The 20,429-nt window shown below is 31.6% G+C and overlaps 4 protein-coding genes across 6 annotated transcripts; 2 read left to right on the top strand and 2 right to left on the bottom strand.

Moving 5' to 3' along the window:
- Window positions 1-2,759: 2,759 nt before the first annotated feature.
- Window positions 2,760-3,667, top strand: LOC123692768 (protein stunted-like). 2 transcript variants are annotated; one of them, XM_045637554.1, is made up of 4 exons: window positions 2,761-2,927; window positions 3,007-3,137; window positions 3,256-3,278; window positions 3,570-3,667. In XM_045637554.1, the coding sequence occupies exons 1-3, from the start codon at window positions 2,899-2,901 to the stop codon at window positions 3,267-3,269; spliced, it is 174 nt and encodes a 57-aa protein (XP_045493510.1). In that variant the 5' UTR covers window positions 2,761-2,898; the 3' UTR covers window positions 3,270-3,278; window positions 3,570-3,667. The 2 variants fall into 2 exon arrangements, with proteins under 2 accessions (XP_045493509.1, XP_045493510.1); XM_045637553.1 differs by lacking the exon at window positions 3,256-3,278 and having other exon boundaries at window positions 2,760-2,927.
- Window positions 3,668-3,850: 183 nt separating this feature from the next.
- On the bottom strand, window positions 3,851-5,609 carry LOC123692822 (probable tRNA N6-adenosine threonylcarbamoyltransferase, mitochondrial). Its single transcript, XM_045637615.1, has one exon. The coding sequence runs from the start codon at window positions 5,100-5,102 to the stop codon at window positions 3,861-3,863; it is 1,242 nt and encodes a 413-aa protein (XP_045493571.1). The 5' UTR covers window positions 5,103-5,609; the 3' UTR covers window positions 3,851-3,860.
- A 1,662-nt stretch (window positions 5,610-7,271) lies between these two features.
- Window positions 7,272-16,996, top strand: LOC123692769 (1-acyl-sn-glycerol-3-phosphate acyltransferase gamma-like). 2 transcript variants are annotated; one of them, XM_045637556.1, is made up of 8 exons: window positions 7,272-7,350; window positions 7,825-8,039; window positions 8,131-8,303; window positions 13,982-14,143; window positions 14,225-14,425; window positions 15,224-15,361; window positions 15,824-16,043; window positions 16,256-16,996. In XM_045637556.1, exons 2-8 carry the CDS (start codon window positions 7,859-7,861, stop codon window positions 16,330-16,332), a joined length of 1,152 nt encoding a protein of 383 aa, XP_045493512.1. In that variant the 5' UTR covers window positions 7,272-7,350; window positions 7,825-7,858; the 3' UTR covers window positions 16,333-16,996. The 2 variants fall into 2 exon arrangements, with proteins under 2 accessions (XP_045493512.1, XP_045493511.1); XM_045637555.1 differs by having other exon boundaries at window positions 7,289-7,569.
- Window positions 16,997-18,249: 1,253 nt separating this feature from the next.
- Window positions 18,250-20,429, bottom strand: LOC123692778 (gonadal protein gdl). Its single transcript, XM_045637569.1, has 4 exons — window positions 20,218-20,429; window positions 18,917-19,077; window positions 18,691-18,824; window positions 18,250-18,418 (listed from the first exon to the last, which is right to left on the bottom strand). The coding sequence occupies exons 1-4, from the start codon at window positions 20,307-20,309 to the stop codon at window positions 18,278-18,280; spliced, it is 528 nt and encodes a 175-aa protein (XP_045493525.1). The 5' UTR covers window positions 20,310-20,429; the 3' UTR covers window positions 18,250-18,277.

Genomic DNA, 20,429 nt, shown 5'->3' with positions numbered 1-20,429 from the left:
CTCATTGTCTTCTTCTGTTAGCTGGTGATTTTAATCTACCAAATTTATCATGGCACTTAGATCACAGTACTCATTCACTTTCACCAAGTTGTAACAATTCATCAATAGAAAATCTTTTTGTTGATACTCTCTCGTTTAATAATCTTCACCAAGTAAACTCTGTTCCTAACATAAACGGAAAGACGTTAGATCTTATTATAACGAATGTCACCAACGTTTTCATTGTTCGACAATGTGATAATCCTCTTGTAGGTACTGACAGATACCACCCTGCTCTAAGTATAACCATGAAATTTAAGCCGTCGAAACGAGTTAAGATTAAAGCATAACCATTTCTTAATTTTTCCAAAGCTAATATTTCACGCATCCTTGAAGAGTTGGATACTGTGGACTGGAATACGCATCTTAAATCTAATTATTCGGTTGATGACTCTGTTCATAATTTTTACTCTGTCCTAAACAACATTATACAAAAATATACTCCATTATCTAGTCCAAGAAAAAATAACTACCCTTCATGGTTTAGCCCTGCCTTAATAAAAGCGTTAAAAGAAAAGGCCAAATTTCATAAGCGATTCAAGGCGTATGGAAATCCTAGAGATCACATCACATTCAAAATGTTGCGCCAGCGATGTGACGACATGCTTTCTCATTGCTTATCTCAATTCAAAGCAAATGCTAAATCTCACATTAAAAAGAACCCTAAATATTTCTGGACCTATATAAAATCTTTGAGATCCAATAGCAATGAAATTCCGGATGAGATGTATCACAATAGTCAAGTGGCTAGGGGCGGGCAGCAGGTTTGTGATTTATTTGCGAAATACTTCCAAACAATTTACAACAATAATGCCAATAACTCTTCAGTACGTGTCAGTTCTGCTAGTCATGTTGAATCCCTCGGCTCCTGTACCCTTGCCAAATCTGAGATTTTAAAGTTCTTGAAGAATATCGACGCTGGTAAGGGTCCTGGACCCGACGCTATACCACCTATATTCATAAAAAATTGTGCCTCCCAGTTGGTCACTCCGCTGCATATTATTTTTAACAAATCATTAGATTCAGGTGTTTTTCCAAGTAAATGGAAAACTGCTTACGTCAAACCGATTCACAAGCATGGCGACCACAGTGATGTGACTAACTATAGACCGATTTCTATTCTCTCATCCTTTGGCAAAGTTTTCGAATCAATGATCCAAAAAATATTATATTCCCACTTCAGGTCCCAAATTAGCTGTCATCAACACGGGTTTCTACCAGGGAGGTCTACTACTTCGAACCTTATGGCATACGTCAGTCACATTTACAGAGCTCTTGAAAGTAAATTGGAAACACATGCGATTTACACCGATTTCTCTAAAGCGTTTGACGTTGTCAACCATGACATCCTCATAGATAAACTTGGCCGGGCTGGCATATGTGGTTCCCTCCTCAGGTGGTGTGAGTCCTACCTGCGAAATCGCTCCCAACTTATTGCCATTCGAGGCTATACTTCGCAGCCTATTTTAGTTCCCTCTGGCGTACCGCAGGGATCGCACCTCGGACCTCTTTTCTTTATTGTATTCATTGATGACCTCTGCTCTGTAATAAACTCAGAGTACAAACTTTATGCAGACGATTTAAAGATCTACAGAACCATTCGTGATAGCAAGGATGTTATTGCTTTGCAGAGCGATATTGATAATGTTACTAAATGGTGCGAATCAAATAAAATGATTCTCAATGCCTCCAAGTGTTACCACATCAAGTTCACTAGAAGCTCAAAATTAAATAGTGTTTCTTATAAAATAAACAACACACAAGTAAAGGAGGTCTCGAGTTTGCGAGACTTGGGTGTTATAGTTGATAGAAAATTGGATTTCAGAGAGCATATTGATCATATAACCCGTAAAGGGGCAAGACTTGCGGGATTTGTGATCCGACAAACTAAAGCCTTCAAGGATCCTGAAATTCCCGTCATACTCTTCAATTGTTACGTCCGCAGTCTGCTTGAATATTGTAGTCAGATCTGGTGCCCATCTTACGCAGTCCATGTCAATAGAATTGAAAAACTTCAAAAAAAATTCTTGTACCATCTTACGTATACTAATAACCTTTGCCGACGCTTAACCACCTATAATTCTAGACTAGAACACTATAATATGACTGCCCTAGTTATAAGGCGAAAGTCAGCGGACATGGTCTTCTTATACAAAATTCTTCATGGTTTGGTGGACAGTCCTGATCTGCTTAGTCTCCTCAATTTAAACACGCCAAGAATTGGTACCCGTATTCACACTCGTAAGACCTTTAACTTAATTCTATGTCGCACTAAATACGGCCAAAATTCACCTATCAACCGTATGTGTTCCACTTATAACACTGTATGCCATGATCTCGACCTGTTTAATGCATCGGTCAGTACTATCAAAAAATTTTTTTTTTAACAAATATGTAATTAACTAGTTATATGTTTTAAATTTTAGTTTTAATTATTGTTACAAGTGTAGGTTTATAATTGTTTGCATGTTGTGTTCGCTCCTAGAAGGCCGTCCAACTAAATGTCACAAAGATAAGATTATGATTGTATTTTCACAAAATGTTGGAACGTCCAGTTAGCGGACCGAATAAAGTAAAAAAAAAAAAAAAAAAATGAACACGTGCCGATAAGCGCTGCACGGCGCGGGCGCCGACAAGATCATAAATCATAAACCACGAACAACAATCTTTTACGAGTGAATGGCAACTTTAGAATTTTATAATCTGGGAATATTTTCATAGATTTTAAGTATTCTGTACATCACATCTGTTACATCATAGCGAGGATTCTTTTTTCAAGATTTTAATTTCAGAATCTTTAGACCTCGCTGTTTATCTACTGTACCAATTTATCGCTAAATACAGTAACAAAATTTTAAAATGAGTGCCTGGAGACAAGCGGGTTTAAAGTAAGGGTTATTACATGCTTTTAGTAGCGTTCTATTATTGGAGTTTAGTGAAATAGCCTAATCAAACCTTAATTTTTAGTTACATAAACTACTCAAACATTGCCGCTAAGATTTTGAGGAGATCTCTGAAGCCGCAACTCCGAACGGAGGCATTGCGTCGCGATGAATCCCACGTTCGTATAACACCCTGGGCTAATGGCAAACCAGCTCGTAAGTTTATTTTCATATATAAAAATAAAAATCTATCTGTTGAAAGGAATATTTTCAATTCGCAATAAGTATTCCAACCTTTTGATAGCAATTGCTAAAATTTATTCTTGACTTTCAGATGAGAAAGACTAAACTTCAGGTGTAAGTTAGGCTGTTAACCCGTGTGTTTCGTCAATCTTGTGCCAAATATAGAACTTAGCATGTACCTATTTAATTTTTAGTTTAGACTGTTCCTTACTGAATTGTGTGATTTTATTTTTGTTTAAATGTATGATAATCTTATGTAAAACATTATAACATAAAAATAAAATATGCCCATGTGATATTGTTTTGACAAAACCGATGACTAACAAGTTTTTGTCTTGTTTAACAAAGTGTTCAATATATATATACAGTTTAGATAGAAATGAATATACATATTTTATATTTCAGATCTTCAAAATGCTGCGGCTAAGTAGACTGAAGAAGGATGAAATCGCCATTATATTTTAGTCATATTTAAATAAATCTTGGTTTCAAATGTTACTCTATATCGTTGTTGTTATTTTAATTATATTGATTTATTCCTGATAGTGTATAGTTAAACTGTTGGTAAAAGCCTATAAGGTATACTTTTAACCCTTCTCATTCCTCACTCTCATAGTATGTTATAAACAAAGTGAGATAGGGCAGGGGAACAGTAGAAACAGGAACATAAAAATGAAATGTGCATATACTTAGAGACTACTTATATTTCAAAACATTTTTTAATCTTGTTGATTTTACATGTATGTTAGCATTTACAACATTATTCTTAATATTAATACCTAAAGGTGCAATGGGGTCAATTTCATTGAGAGTAAAATTGGTAGGAGTATATCCTGTTTTTAGTTTTTCTATGCCATTCCAGGCTATCATAATACCATTATCTGTGCACAACCTAGGGGGTGGTCTAAATATATTACAGCCCATACTCCGCAATGATTCTAAACATTCAAAAATGAAATTATTACAAGCAACACCACCAGATACCACAATGCTTTTATTTGCTTTAGGTAGATAATTATGGATTTCACAGAATTGCACAGCTCTTTCTGTTCTATGTACCAAATGCCTTGCAATTGCCATCTGAAACCCAGCACATAAGTCATTTATTTCTGGTATAATTTCATCACCTTGAATGCAATGCTCAGATTCTTTATTCAATAAGTGTCTTGTAAGAGCATCTTTCAATCCACTGAAACTAAAATTACAGTCCCGAATTTTATATAGAGGTAGTGGGAAAGAAAATAAATCTTTATTCATAGATTTTTGAGCAGCTAATTCTACAGCTCTACCACCGGCCAGTTGGGAGTATTCAGGTATATTTCTTAATTTCATTCTCCTTGCCACTTTATCTAATACTTCACCAGGTGCATTGTCTAAGGTTTCACCAAGTAATAGAAAATCATCCACACCTCTCACTAATGTTAATAAGCAATGTCCACCTGATATTAATAATGCCAGAAATGGGAAATCTATATTGTGACACATTCGAGCAGCTAATGCATGTGCTTCCATGTGGTGGATAGGTATAATAGGTTTTTGACTAGACTTGGACAGGTGCATAGCAAATTTTACACCTATTTGTAGGCTGAATAGCAATCCTGGCTTTACTGTCACTGCTATTGCATCAATATCTTTCATACTAAGCTGGGCTTTGGTAAGTGTCTCTTTTACTGCCAATTCTATATTGTCACGGTGCAAATCTCTAGCAATTAGAGGATTCACACCACCATATCTAAGATGAGTCACATTTTGAGAAAGTAAAGTTTCTCCTAGTATTCGGCCACTACTGTTGATTATTGCACATCCAGTATCATCACATGATGTTTCTATCCCAAGAACTATATTCTCAGAATGACTACAAAATTGAAAGAATGGAATGCGAACAAGAGAATTTCGCCTAAATTTTATCTTACTATAACTTAAACCAAAAAATCGCATTTTGTAATTATTTCTTTAAATAAATGAATCAAACTATGCCTACAAGTTTCAGTCAGACTTACAGAAGCCCATTTCAAATACTGATAATCATGAAGGTTTGATGTTTACCTAAACGATTTTATTCCTAGAGGTTATCCAAATGTCGGATTATATTAATCTAACTTCATTCTTTATCTTTTCAATCTTTATCAATAAAGCTTGCAGCAAGCACAGGCGTCAGGCAACAACTTTTTCAATGTTCATCTGAGGTATATTAATGTACTCTGTGTCTGAGGTGCATCGGTCATCCATCAATTATTCATACAAAGTTACCTACCTACTATACCTGTGTACTATACTCTTAACTCTGATAAAAGAGATAAAAACATTTTTAAGTAGGTAGTTATTTTGGATAGGTACTAGTTACTACACGTCATGTACTACAAAACAGTTTAGAAAAACTTGTAGATAATTTTTTTGTTTAACTTCGCAATACTTATGGACAATGTTATAATAAATGAAATTGGGTTATGAATAATTAGGTTTTAAAAACAAAAATAGGAACATGTGTTTATTGACAAATGACAATTGACAATTTCTATTTTGACATCGAGCGAAGGCTTTTTGCCGTTTTTGCCAGTGTCGTTAAAAACCTGTTTTTAAACATACCCAACATAGGTACCTTTAAAGTTAAAAACCACAGAGTAAAAAAATATAACTAAGTAATAGGTAAACCAGAATCTGATGGCAAATAGGGAAATCAAAATTTTGAGTGTGCAACCCTATGGAAAATGGACTGAACGATCTTGATACTGCTTACTTTTTATTTTGACCGCAATATCATTAGTCACATTACATAAGTGGATAATACTGTACTTAATAATGAGATATCCACGAAATATTATGTAGGCACTTATTACATATGTTTATATATTATTTTTATATAGGTACATAATACATATTATTTATTTATACATACCTATATTTGTATATAATTTCATTATGCCATGTGAAAATATGGATTTAATGATAATCCAGATCAAAACTCGATTGTTTATAAAATGTATGATATGATAAGTACGATGTATTATAAAATAAAACAACAATAAAATAAAATCATATTGTTTATTTTCGTTTTTCGTAGTATTTACACATTATAAAATTGAATTGGACTGCTTGGACTTGACAATTAATAGCCGTATTGTAAACGCCTGTAATAAGTTTCCATAAAATTATATTTTAATCAACCAACAATAGTATAGTTAAGTACCTACTTATAATATTTTTAATTTAAAGTATCAAAACGGTTAAGTCCAATTTAGCAATAAAATCTTTCACGCGCTTTAAAATTGAAAATTGTGATGTTTTTGATCCTTCTTCATGGAATGTTTTTCTATATACATGGGAAACAACTCCTATTGCTTGTGATCGCAGCGGTTTTATCGATATTTCGAAGATTTTGAAGACAAAATCCTAAAAATTAATCATCAACACAAATAATTTGACAACCAATTTGATAGTTGTCAAATAAAGTTGCCACATAAAAATCTTTTATTTTTGAAATATAAATATGCCATCAGATTCTGGTAGACCTATAAGAAAAAATATTTCAAAAATCACATACAAAGCAGTAATAAGGCTTCAGACATATCGGTCGTGGCCGAGGGTTCTAAATTAGTCAATCGTGCAGGAAATAAATTGATTTTTAAATATATCTGCGTACTTGGATAACATCATCACTGCTCAAATCGGTGAATGAAAACATAAACCTCAAATGTCTCAGATCAAAAACATATTATATAGCAACCACAATCCGTACTTGGCCAGCGTAGTGGATCTTGTCCTGAAACCTGATTGAAGGCCATGAGCCTGGCTTATTTGCGGACTTGCGGTCGCGACGCGGACGGCTCGAGCAGTCCGTGTACAGCAGTGAATGAATGTCCATATATAGTTCACATGATTGTATGTGGACATACAATCAGGTGAACTATGGATAGTTCACATGATTTTATATGTCATTGATTGAATAATTACACAGTAGGTTGCCTGGAAGAAATCACTCTTAGGTGATAAGGCCGCCTTCTGTGCTGTGGCTGGACTAGTTATAAGTTTTCTTAAATAATTATTATGGTAACTCTAAATCAGATTTAAATTTAATATTCAATAGTGGTAACATTGACCACGGCTAATCATAAATCATTTCATTACAGTAGCAGTGCCCTCTGTGGTTTTCGTTTTTGTAAAATTAACATTAAAATTAAATTTTGAGGTATTAAATTTATGTAAAGATACTAAAATTAAAATAATAAATTTAATTTGTCTTTAATGTAACGTTATCAAGTGTTAAAACTTTAAAGCATATTAAACAAATATATATATCTAATATTACCTTAGTATTACTAATTTGAATATCGCCGAATACATCTAAGTTATTATAAAATATTGCGTGGAGTGTAATAATTGTTATATCTTATATTTTATTTAATAGGTATGGCTAACACTTTGCTGATATTCTTCGTGGTATTAGGTTTATCGGCGTGAAGTATTTTTTGTCATTTAAATAGATAGTGATTTACCTACTTGTGAACTTTATTTGTTTAATAAAATTTAACTTTCATTTAATAATAGATTAGATTTATTACTTTAAATAAGTATTCTTGAATGAATTATATTATTATGTTCATCTTATTGTATGCTAATTGTTATGTCATTAGAATAAATATTAATTAATAATTATTTTAAGGATTACATGACCACAAAAGGAAGCTGACGCAAAAATGTATTTGTTAAGTGTGTTGAAGCAATCAACACTTGTTCATTTATGTTTTGCTATATCCTACTTCACTTCAGGATTACTGCTTAATTTCATTCAAGCTATATTATACTTTGGACTTCGCCCCTTTAATAAATCTTTGTATAGAAAAATTAATTACTACTTGTCATACTCTTTTGCATGCCGTAAGTATATTTGTATCTGTATGTAAATATAAATTTATATTATGTACATTAGCATTATGAATTATATTAAAATGTATTATTATGTTTTTAGAATTAGTGTTTATGTCAGAATGGTGGGCTGGAACGAAAATGTCAATTTACGTTAAAAAAGATGAATATGATAAATACTATGGCAAAGAGCATGGATATCTTATAATGAATCACAGCTATGAAATAGACTGGCTTATGGGATGGCACTTTTGTGACGGCATTAAAGTATTAGGAGTAAGTATAATTTAATATTAACATAATATCTATACTAATACTATAATATTATAAAGAGAAAAGGTTTGTTATTATGTATGTATGTATGGTTTTCACGCATAAACTACTGGACCAATTTCAAAAATTCTTTCACCATTAGAAAGCTGCATATTCATTGAGTAACATAGGCTAGGTTTTATCCCGGAAATCCCACTGGAACGGGAACTAAGTGGATGTTTTATGAAAACGCAGGTGAGGCCGCAGATGGAAAGCTACTAAGTACTATTATAATTAAAAAAAAACCTTAATAGTTACGATTTTATTTCATCATAGTTTTCAAGTTTGATCCAAAGAATAATTGTGCCTAGTTAGTCTTCCAAATATAGTTTTATTCTGTTGCTTATTCTCAACATTATCAACCTACATATTTACCAAAGATTTGGTTGGCTAGTCTCAATCAAGATTGGTCATTGTTGTCAATATTTAGTAAATTGACGAAAATTGATTAAAAATGAATTATAATATTTTGCTTTTTTATTATTTTTAATCATTTTGACTTTGATTTAACATTGATATTCTATTCATTTGTGATTAAAGGACTTATCTTTGATAATATTTACTGATGTAATATTTTGATAATTGTATATGTGTTGTCTTAAGAAGTATTATTACATCGTCTTATTATTACTGTATGTTTCTTTGAATTATACATTTTTAATTTAAGTAAAAACTATTGTCACAAAATACATGCAGGAATTGTAAAATTTCTAGCAGCCAGATAATGATTATATCTTTTGTGTCTTATTACACCTTAAAAAAATACAACTAACCCACTCAAGCTTTTTTTGTGATTGTTACGCAATAACGCTCATGGTCTGCATATAGCTACAGATTTTTTGTCAAGATTTTGTTAGATGGGAGAGTGTAGTTGTTTGTGATAACATTGAATTTAAATTAAAATTTAACTCTTGTCAAATAAGTTATGTTTTTTTTTTGCTAGCGGGCAGGTGATATTATATAGTATTTATTATATAGTAGTTAGTAGGGAGATGATAGTACTTGAAGGACTAAACATATTTCATAACTAGCTTCCGCCCGCGACTCCGTCCGCGCGGATGTCGGTCTTCGCGTGGATGGTTATTTCTCCATTTTTAGTACCTCTGTCAATAACATCTTTTAAATATCTATTGGACCCAATTCCCAAATACGGCTAGGCCTATAATAATACGCGACGTGTGTTCGCGGTTCTACGGAACAACGTCTATGGATAAAACTGAAAAATTAAGATTAATTTTTTTCTACGTATTTTTCCAGGATAAAAAGTTTCCTATTTTACACCCAGGATAATAAGGTATAATTATAACAAGTTTCATCGAAATCGAACCGCTAGTTTTCACGTGATGCCTTCACATACAGACAGACAGACAGACAAAAATTTTTTAATCACATATTTGGGTTTGGTATCGATCCTGTAACACCCCCTGCTATTTATTTTTTCAATATTTTCAATGTACAGAATTGACCCTTCTACAGATTTATTATATTACTAGCTTCCGCCCGCGACTCCGTCGGCGCGGATGTCGGTCTTCGCGTGGATGGTTTATTTCTCCATTTAGAGTAGGTACCTACCTCTGACAATAACATCTTATAAATATCTATTGGACCCAATTCCCAAATACGGCTAGGCCTATAATAATACGCAACGTGTGTTCGCGGTTCTACGGAACAACGTCTATGGATAAAACTGAAAAATTAAGATTAATTTTTTTCTACGTATTTTTCCAGGATAAAAAGTATCCTATTTTACGCCCAGGATAATAAGGTATAATTATACCAAGTTTCATCGAAATCGAACCGCTAGTTTTCACGTGATGCCTTCACATACAGACAGACAGACAGACAGACAGACAAAATTTTTTTTAATCACATATTTGGGTTTGGTATCGATCCAGTAACACCCCCTGGTATTTATTTTTTCAATATTTTCAATGTACAGAATTGACCCTTCTACAGATTTATTATATGTATAGATGTACTTATAGATATGTTAATAATTTTTAATACAAGTTTTTAGGTAAACATTTTTTGACAACCCAAATACAGATCTTTATGTCAATAACTTAATTTGATTAATAATCTTATTGTTTAATTTAAAGTGACTCATTAGTAATTATATTGGACTAGCTTTCCACCCGCGGCATCGCCGGCGCAGTCAAAGAAAAACCCGCATAGTTCCCATTCCCTTGGGATTTCTGGGATAAAACCTATCCTATGTCCTTTCTCGGGTATCAAAATATCTCTATACCAAATTTCATGCACATTGGTTCAGTAGGCGTGATTGAGTAACAGACAGACGAGAGTTACTTTCGCATTTATAATATTAGTATGGATATTATGATGATAATAATATATTATCAATTGTTCATTAATTTTATGTATGTAGGTAATTAAGTGCATTTGGTGAAGATATTACTCAAAATATGAGTACAGTAATACCCAAAAAAAAACGTTTTACGCGAATTCGGAGTTACGCGATTTTACTTGCTGACCGCCGCGCATCATCCAAATGGGAAATAACGAGTCATTTGACACAAAAAATACCATATTATGAAAGTAAACTAAATATAATAAATATTATCATCATTTTGAATGGAAAATAAGGATATGTGAATTACCAAACAGTTATTATCATTATTTTATGACTATCGATTTGGCTTTTCGTGTTCTGTTTGAAGATAAGAAGACTTTATGTCTGTGTATCATTGTATAATCTAATTAGGTACCAAATAGATTACATGCCCTTGTTAAATACTACCGTGTATTAATCCATGGTATCGGTCATATAGAACAGTGACTATGCAATCGTATTCATCGAAGAAACGGTACTTACAAATAAAAAAAATAACGCATGACAATTTAATTTTCTTTTGGGAAAAGCGTTCGCTAGTTTAAGTTAGCTGCTATTTTCTTAAGTTATATGTATAGGTACTTAATATAATATTATTATTATAAAAGTGTATTTTCATTAGAAATAATACAAGCGAATACTTTTACAATAGTATTTGTACATCACTCATTGAGATATACATATGGAGACGACACCGCCTACATCACTTATGTTCCGCTCACCATAAGCCATGGCTTAACTGCACGCTCATTTTTTATTTGTTTTAAAGTGAAACGCATCAAATAGGGTCATTGCGCCTGTTCGCGTCCACCTGCCTATTCGCGTCCATTTTGCGGATATCTTTTAGAAAATTCACGAAAATAAGTATACTTTATGTAAAATTGTAAAAAGAATAATTTCCGATAATACCTCAATGTATAAGAGACATGCACACTTATTCAAAATATGCCTGCGCACCGCCTATCCTATTTAAAAAAAAATATTTTATTTTGGCTATTAAACGAGAGAGCTAAAACGCGCGGGATTTTGAAAAAAAAATAGTGCGCAGCGTCGCGTTTGACGGTAAGTATCTTATTGTTAAATGTGAATTTTTGAATATGTAACTGTTTCTTTACTTTGCTAACAAAACATGGAATAGTGTGGATTATAAATCAGCTTATTTCTTTTACAATTAATAGCTAAAATAAGGTGGACGCGAATTACTACACCGAATTTGTACAACTTCCATTTTGCGTCCACGGTGGGCGCAAACTATACCTATAAGTGCATAACAATAAAACATATTGCGTCCACATTGTTTTTCATTACGTAGCAATGAATTGTTTGTTAAAATATGTAATTTATAATAGATTGTAAATTTTTTACTAAGACCACAAGTTGATAATTTAAATTTTCATTCAAATTAGCAAATTTTTATGCTATTTTTTCATTTTAAAATGGGTATTCCAAGAATGAGACTAGTATCTTTCAGAATGAGAGTCAATAAGTTTGTGGATAAGAAAATAATTTAAACAAAAAAGAAATTTAATTCATTAGAAACTAAAAAATAGGGTAGAGGTGTAGGTTCCAGTTTCCTTACAGTGAATTATATTAATAATAATGTTGATTTTAGGGTTCCGAACCTCAAAAGGAAAAACCGGAATCCTTGTAGGATCACTTTGATATCCGTCCGTCTGTATGTCCGTCTGCCGGTCTGTCTTTCTGTCAAGACGCTTTTTCTCAGTAACGCGTTCAGGTATAAAGCTGAAATTTATATTGAATAGGTACTCAAGTCTACGGTCCCTTGAAGCAGTGAAAAAATCAAACTTATAAGCCAAAGAATTCAAAAGATACAGCCGTTTATGCTGCAAATTTTCGCAAATTTCGACATTCGCAAGGGAATCAAAACCTACAGGGTACTTTACGTGAACACAGACATTTGAAGTTTGGTACGAAGCAACGTCTTATAGCACGAATAAGGGAGATATTGAAAAAATAATCATTTACAGTTAAAACATATGAAAAAAAAAACAGGTTAATACGGAACTCTCGTTGTGCGAGTTCCACTCGAATTTGGTCGGTTTTTATTAAATAACTATATTCGTAAATAAATAATTTATTAAAGTCTAATTTTTATTTGCATTTATCTGATAAAATATCACCCAATACACTCTTAATTCTTTTTCTAAGCTGGTGGACGCGAACTGGTCCACGGGTGGACGCAAACTGGAATTTTTGGACGCGAACTGGGTAAAACGCCTAATTCTGCTATTTATCTAGATAAATAAAAACCACATGATATTTCCAACACAATTGAAAGTAAATCTTATAATAGACTATGTAATGAACACGTTACATAAATTTTGCGTTGAAATTTGTTCTGGAACATTTTTATTTTCTCATTCAAATTTTCCAACTGCACTAAGTGGACGCGAACTGGCGCAATGACCCTATGCCTTCGTGTGTGTTACGATATTGCACAAATAATACAAATAATACGGAAAAGTGACTAACATAACTTTTCATCGGTAAGTAGTAAGTACCTAACTAGATAATAATTTTTAAAACTTAGTTAGAGCAAAAAAATGGCGCACAGATTTTGTTCGTGGTGTCTCCTCCATACTTAGTAATATTATCTCAATGATATCACTACACTATCACGCTATGTAACCAGACACTATTGAGTTGAAAAAATTATCACAGCATTATCAGTCAAATATGAATTTAATTAATTGTAACTTACATTAATCGTTTACCTCGATTTGTTTGTTATTATTATGACTTCGATTAGGTATATCAATGACTTCTTTATTGCAGCCATTAAAAATATACCTAACAGACGCAATATTTTTCCTTTTATTACGCCTCATTTTAATAAGAATGCGTTATTTGTTTATAATTAATCAAGCAAAACAGTATTAAGTTTATTCGTAACTGAAGTTAGTTAAAATCTGCTGATTCTTTCACAGACCTATTTCAGACACTAGTCCTTCACAACGAAAATGCTACACGTTTACAATTTACAAATTTAGTTGCTTTGTAATAGTTTTAAGTTGTGAATGAAAATAAATGAAGTTTTATTTATTTTTATTGTTTATTATTATTAGATAATGTCCATAACCTTAAACAAAAAGCAATGCATCGTTTTTATACAAAATAAAATAAATAAGGACGTCGCATCAAATCACGTACTTAAATCTTGAAAATTAAGAAAATCTTCCTACTCATTAATTAAACACTACTACGGGTCCCTATGCCTGCTATAATATTATTTATCATGAGACAATTTTGTTAAATAATAAAATTGTTTCAGAACTGTAAAGCCTACGCGAAAAAGTCCATTCAATACATGCCACCAATCGGTTGGATGTGGAAATTTTCCGAGTTCGTATTTTTAGAACGATCGTACGAAAAAGATAAGGAAATTATTAAGCAACAGATTGCGAAAATTTGTGAATATCCAGATCCAGTATGGGTGAGAATTTACAAATGAATATTAATTATTATTATGTGTATTTAATAATAAAAAAATGGTATTAATAATCACTTTTTTCAGCTATTATTGACGCCCGAAGGTACCCGTTTTACGGAGAAAAAACATGAAGCTTCATTGAAGTTTGCCAAGGAAAAGAATTTACCACTCCTCAAGCATCATCTAACACCCCGTACAAGAGGTTTCACGACCAGCTTACAGCATTTCCGCGGAAAAATACCAGTTATTTATAATATTCAATTGGCCTTCGAGAAAGATAGCAAGGTAAGATGTGTTTTAATTTAAATGCATACAAAAAATTGTGGTCAGGAATCATGCTGCATATCATTCGAAAATTAATCGTATAGTATATGCATTCTAAAGACTATGGAAATTTATTAAATGAGTAATTCATTACTTCCTTCACACGTAACTAAAAAAATGCAGTTATAATAATATCAATACATAATTACGATATCACACGATAATTATCATACTCGTTAGTCGTTACTAAGCAATTTTCAATACAGAAGATATAGTTACCCTACCCTATATATATAAAAAATGTTTTTTACACATTTCCAATAATAGTATTTATTTAAAGTAAGTATATTAATATACGTATAATCATGCGTATAAAGATAAAGCTAAATACATCTATACTTCGATAAATAAGTGCGTGTAAACAATGAATGATTCATTCGTAGCAAGGTGATATTCACTTTATTGTAATTGACGCTTCTCAATTATTCTGGTCATGAATAGGAGTTATATAGGAAATAGAACGTTGACAACCTAATTGGTTGACAACAAACGATGACACTATATGCACTCTGACTGTAATCTGTATGTCTGTACTGTTATATCATAAAGCCGATTTGCTTCTTTACTTTTAAGTTTCAAGTAGAGAACAGCTATAGAAAAAATATAATCAGCGGACGAATAAATGTTTCAAATTACGCGGGAAAAACTGCATCTAACGTCTTAATATCTGCGTCCCATGAGACCAAAGTCGCGGGAAAAACTTATTGTTAATTTACACACAAATTATAAATATGCTATTTATTCTTATTTTTCTAATAGGTTCCGCCTACATTGATGAGTATGTTGTATGGAAAACCGGTGCACGCACATCTGTATATTGAACGAATACCGGTTGAGAAAATTCCCGAGGGTGAGGCAGAGGGTGCAAAATGGTTGCACGATCTCTTCGTCGTAAAGGTATGATAGCATATTTCTATTTCTTGTTTTCTATCTTTAGAAAAAAACTTTAGAATGCGTACATTTAGTTATCAGGATGTGGGTGATTAAAGAGCAATTTGCGTCAAAAATGTACCTACTCGAATTTTTCAAATACATAAGTTATAAAATTGAAAGATTTTAAATTCAATATTTTGTAACTTAAGTACGTTTAAAGAATACGATAGGTGTGTCATGATCATGCCGCGACCGTGTCGTGTTGTGCACTAAAAAAATGCAGGTGATTTATTGTTTGGAAAATAATAAACACACAACTTGTTAATTCTACTAAAATTATAAATGCGAAAGTTTGTATGTTTGTTCGTGAAATTTGGTACTCACATAGAGTGTAACTCATAAGAGGATAGTTTTTATCCCGAAAATCCAACGGGAACGAGAACTGTGCGGGTGGACAAAAAGCTAGTAAATAATATGATTTTTCAGGACAAAATGATGGAATCGTTCATGAATACGGGCGACTTCTTCCAAGAGTCTGGTGTGGAGAGAGTGGAGCCGTTCTACAGACCTCGTCGTGTGTATTCCCTTCTCAATACCGTGGGGTGGGCGATCGTCACACTAACGCCTATGTTGTATTACCTCATGGGACTGATTTTTAGCGGCCGATTGATATATTTATCCATTGGAGGGGCAATTATCGCTGCTTGTGAGTATTAAAAAATTAAATAAATTGTTTTTAATTACATTACATTTTTTAGAGATTTTTTTATTGGAAGAAAGAAAGTACATATGTTTAATAAGGACACATACATTTTTCATTGAAGTTAAGTTATAAAATAATTTGAATGAATAAATGGTGATTTTGCGATAAAAAATATTTCAAGCTTCAATGTTTTAAACATTTTTTTTTATTTCCAGTCTATGTTTTGCTTCAAAAGTCGATTGGAATGTCTCAGATCAGCCATGGGTCTTCATATGGGACAGAAAAGAAGTAACGTTATTAAAAATGTAGACCAAGTGAACTATTTTTTATACCTACTTAAAAATTGACAAAAGTACATGCCTAGCATACTGATACATGATATTTGAATGTCTATTTATTTTAGTGATTGTTGAATATTTGTTTTATATTTATTCTTTACAACACTTTATGTTAAAAATAGTTAAATTTGAAACCCAAAAGGAAATTATTTAATTTTGTACTAGCTGTTCAATTGGATGGATTCAAATTCTATTTTCACACTTGGTAAGTACTGCACAAACTGAACAAAATTTTGAAATGTTGTATTCTAATATATTTTTTCACAGTAAATTTTTAATAAAAATCCTTGAATATTATAAGAATAGTCCTTTATTTTACAAATGTTGCGTATTTTATAATCTTATAGGTAGCATTGATGTATTTTTTTGTCTTCACAATAATAACCGCTATAATAATATAACGGTAGGTTCAATATACTTAGTACATAATCGTAACTTCAAAGAGAACTTTATAGAAAATTCATCACAAATGGAAAAAGCTCAAATAAGAACAGGATTTTTAAATATCTTTTTGTAGTTTATTTTATATACAGGGTTACTTGTAAAACACCAGCAATCTCGCAGGACAAGATAGCTAACATCGTAAGTAACAACATTAATTGTTCTACGACTTTTGATAATTTGTTATATTTTTTTCATACAAAAATAAATATTAATTTAATTTTCCGTTTGAATCTTAGAAACTCTACGCGCATCCCAAAAATTACGTAAACAAGAAGCGAAGGAGAGGGAGGGGAAGGGGGCGTCGCGTCGTCCTTTCGATAATGAATAGATCAATAGAACATAGACTTATAAATGTTAGGAGAGTACAATAACGCTTAAAAAACATTTAAAATAATTTATTGCGTTATGCCAAAAGTCGTAGAACAAATGTTGTTACAGTTTATGATGTTAGCTATCTTGTCCTGCGAGGTTGGTGTTTTACAAGTAACCCTGTATAAATGTAACCTATTTTTATGGACTGTGTGTAAATGTGACTAATTCTTTATAAAATATATACTGGTGAGTGCCGTTTTTAAATGTCTTTGTTCATCTGTAAGTAATTCAGTTAATAAAAAAAATGAGTTGACAGACAGTATTTAAGTGTGCGTGTGAAACCTATAACAATGGCATTATGGTAATGGTATTAATAATTAATATTGTAAAAACTCTGTCCACATACAAGACAAATATATTCTGTGTGTAAAATGTTTGTTACAGTATAACTCTGGTGGTTTGAATTGTTTAATAATTTATATTTGTGTAACATGTGGCTTAAACCTATGCATTATTATAAGATGATACTCTATATTTTACAGTAAGATAAATATGTAATTTAGCACAAAATAAATATTACATATGTGCAACTTTTTAAAACTTTTTGTGATTTCTCTCGTATTTTTAGATATTGTTTATAATTTTTGGTTCTTTAATTGTATTGTAAACAAAAAATACCAATTTGGAAATTCGTTTGTGATTACATGTTAAAAATGTATGAAGGACATGTTAAAACTGAAGTTAATAGTGTAAAAAATGATGATTTACTGGAGAAATACTATATAGTAGTATATGTTATTTATTAGGTGGTTAAACTCCAGAAAATTATTTGCTTGTAATGTCAGAGTTAAGTAATCAATACTTGTATAATATTTGTGTAAACTTGTTTTGCAATTATTGTTGATGTAGTCATTTTTACTAAAACCTTTCCAAATAATAATTTGTTTTATTCTTACCTAAATTAATAAAATGGCAGTAAAAAATGAGAAAATATCTTAACTATTTATAGATATCATTAATCTGAAGTATTAAAAAAAATCCTATAACTTTATCATGGTCCCCTCCATGAGATTATTTTTTTTTAAATATTAGGAAAAAAAAAAGAGAAACAATGATATGTATGTACAATATTTAACCTTAAATTCAAACTTGTGGAATATCCATTTTACTCAGTCTTAAAATAAAATCTAACAGGTACATTTGTACTTTGATTTCTATTGGTTTTGTGGTAACGAAGAATCCAGGGACTCCAGCTTTTTCTAGTGTATCCTGTTGGTCACTGACCTGTAAATATTGTTTTCATTAATTGAAAGTATCTCATTAAAACTATTATTGATGTTATTAAGCATTATTTGTGATATAGATTGGCATGGAGGGTGATACACAAAATGTGTACATGGCAATTATTATGATATTTCTATAGTACAAAAAGTAGTTGAAGTGTTATCTAATTTAAATCAGAATGTTTTGGTTAAGTATGAATGATAAGAAATACATCTTTGATTGAGTTATAACTTCTCTATTTTTTATTAAAGAAAATTTAAAATATTAAATACCTTTTGATCTAATTGTATAACTAATTTCATATCAGTCTGCTTCATTTCTTCTTTGTGTCTCTTTAATAAAATGTGTTTTTGTAATTCCTGATCTTCTGGATTTGGAGTAGAGTTAATCATATTTTGAATTTCAGCTGTAAAAAGTCATTGTATTATTATTTTACTTATATAGCAGCAGCTTTGAATAAATTTGCTACTTTTATCTAAGTAGAGATTATTAACTTACTTGTATGTTTATTAACAACTTGCAGCCTTTGTTGAAATAAATGTTTTTCAGTGACATGTTGAATTTCCATAAGACCTTTGACTATTTCGAAAACTGTATCATTAAGAAGGCAATTAGCAAGCCCTGATAATAATTCTATTGGGACTCGCATTTGATATTTGCTGCAAAAAAATGCTTCAATATTAACCCTTAGCAGGTATCGTGGGTCAAATTTGACCCAGAAGCGAACATTTTCGGTTATAATTCTTTAAATATTTATGCAACGACTGTGCGCTTCTAAGTATTCTCAGTGCGTCGCTAGCTGCAGCGGGGGGTAGATGTGTAGAACTGTGACTATCTTAGGAGCGGAGGTAAGTAGCTTTCTGGGTCACGTTCGACCCACGACACCAAATAAGTAACTTTTTTCACTGGGTGTAATTACTTACTTTTTTGGTTTTATTGTTTATTTGTACTACATTGGAGGGCTTTTTGAACGACAGACAAATCGAGGAGTTGATGAATGACTTAAGTGATGATTTGGAATTGAAAAATGAAAGAATACCTAATGTAAACCAACTTTGTGACGACGAAATCTTTAGCGATCGAGACAATCCCTAATCTGTTAGTTGCTTAGAAGACAATGTATTTGGAGTAAGTTCTGACGACGATGAAAACGAAGAGGAGATACGAGAATAATAGAAAATATACGAGGAACGAAAATACGAGAGATGAGAGTGAAGAAGATGAGGATGATAGTTGATGGTAGAAGTCATTTTGGTTTTGGTTGTCATTTTTTTTATTTTATGCTGATTTCAGAAGCAATTTGTTTTTTTGTTATAATAAAGATATGAGAAGTGCCATAAATATATTTTAGTTAAAGTTTTTCTAACATTTCTATTTTTTTTTATGTTTTAAGTTCACATTAACCAAAAAGTGCCAAAAAATAAGGTTATTTACAAATGTATGTAAACATGATGTTTTTTTTTTATATTCTAAAATTAAATAAGGTTATTTTGTAAAAAAATATTTTTTTATTTCATATCTAACCATATTTTATACAAATAATAAAAAATCTACGTTCTACAACAAATTGTTTGGTATGGGTAGAATTTGACCCACGATACCGGTAGTGTTGCCAAAAAAGGCGATACCAGCTAAGGGTTAAAACAGTCTGTATTTTATAAATTCAAAGTAAATTTTCTAATTATATGATAGCTATTGAATGGCTATGTTTATATTTTCATCTGCAATGTCCATATAAACAAATAAGCATTTTACAAAAATTATATTAAGGAGGATTTTATTAAATTGAAAATACAAACGGTGGTAATTCTCTAGCCATGTCTTGTAGCTGTTCCAAAAGGAAATATAATTTTCTCTGCAACGCTTCCGGTGTAGGTTCAACAAAATCCATTTTCAAACACTGAATATAATTGTTTGCATTGCTCAACACTTATTATTTTTTTACAACTACTTTGCCAAATTATTTAGTAAACAAAATCTTTGCATTTTTCCAATCTCTGTCAAGTGTCAA

The sequence above is a fragment of the Colias croceus genome, chromosome 6 (assembly GCF_905220415.1).
Source record: "Colias croceus chromosome 6, ilColCroc2.1".
Lineage (NCBI taxonomy): Eukaryota > Metazoa > Arthropoda > Insecta > Lepidoptera > Pieridae > Colias > Colias croceus.
The sequence above is the reverse complement of the archived record's forward strand: the minus strand, read 5'-3'. Positions and strand labels throughout refer to the sequence as shown.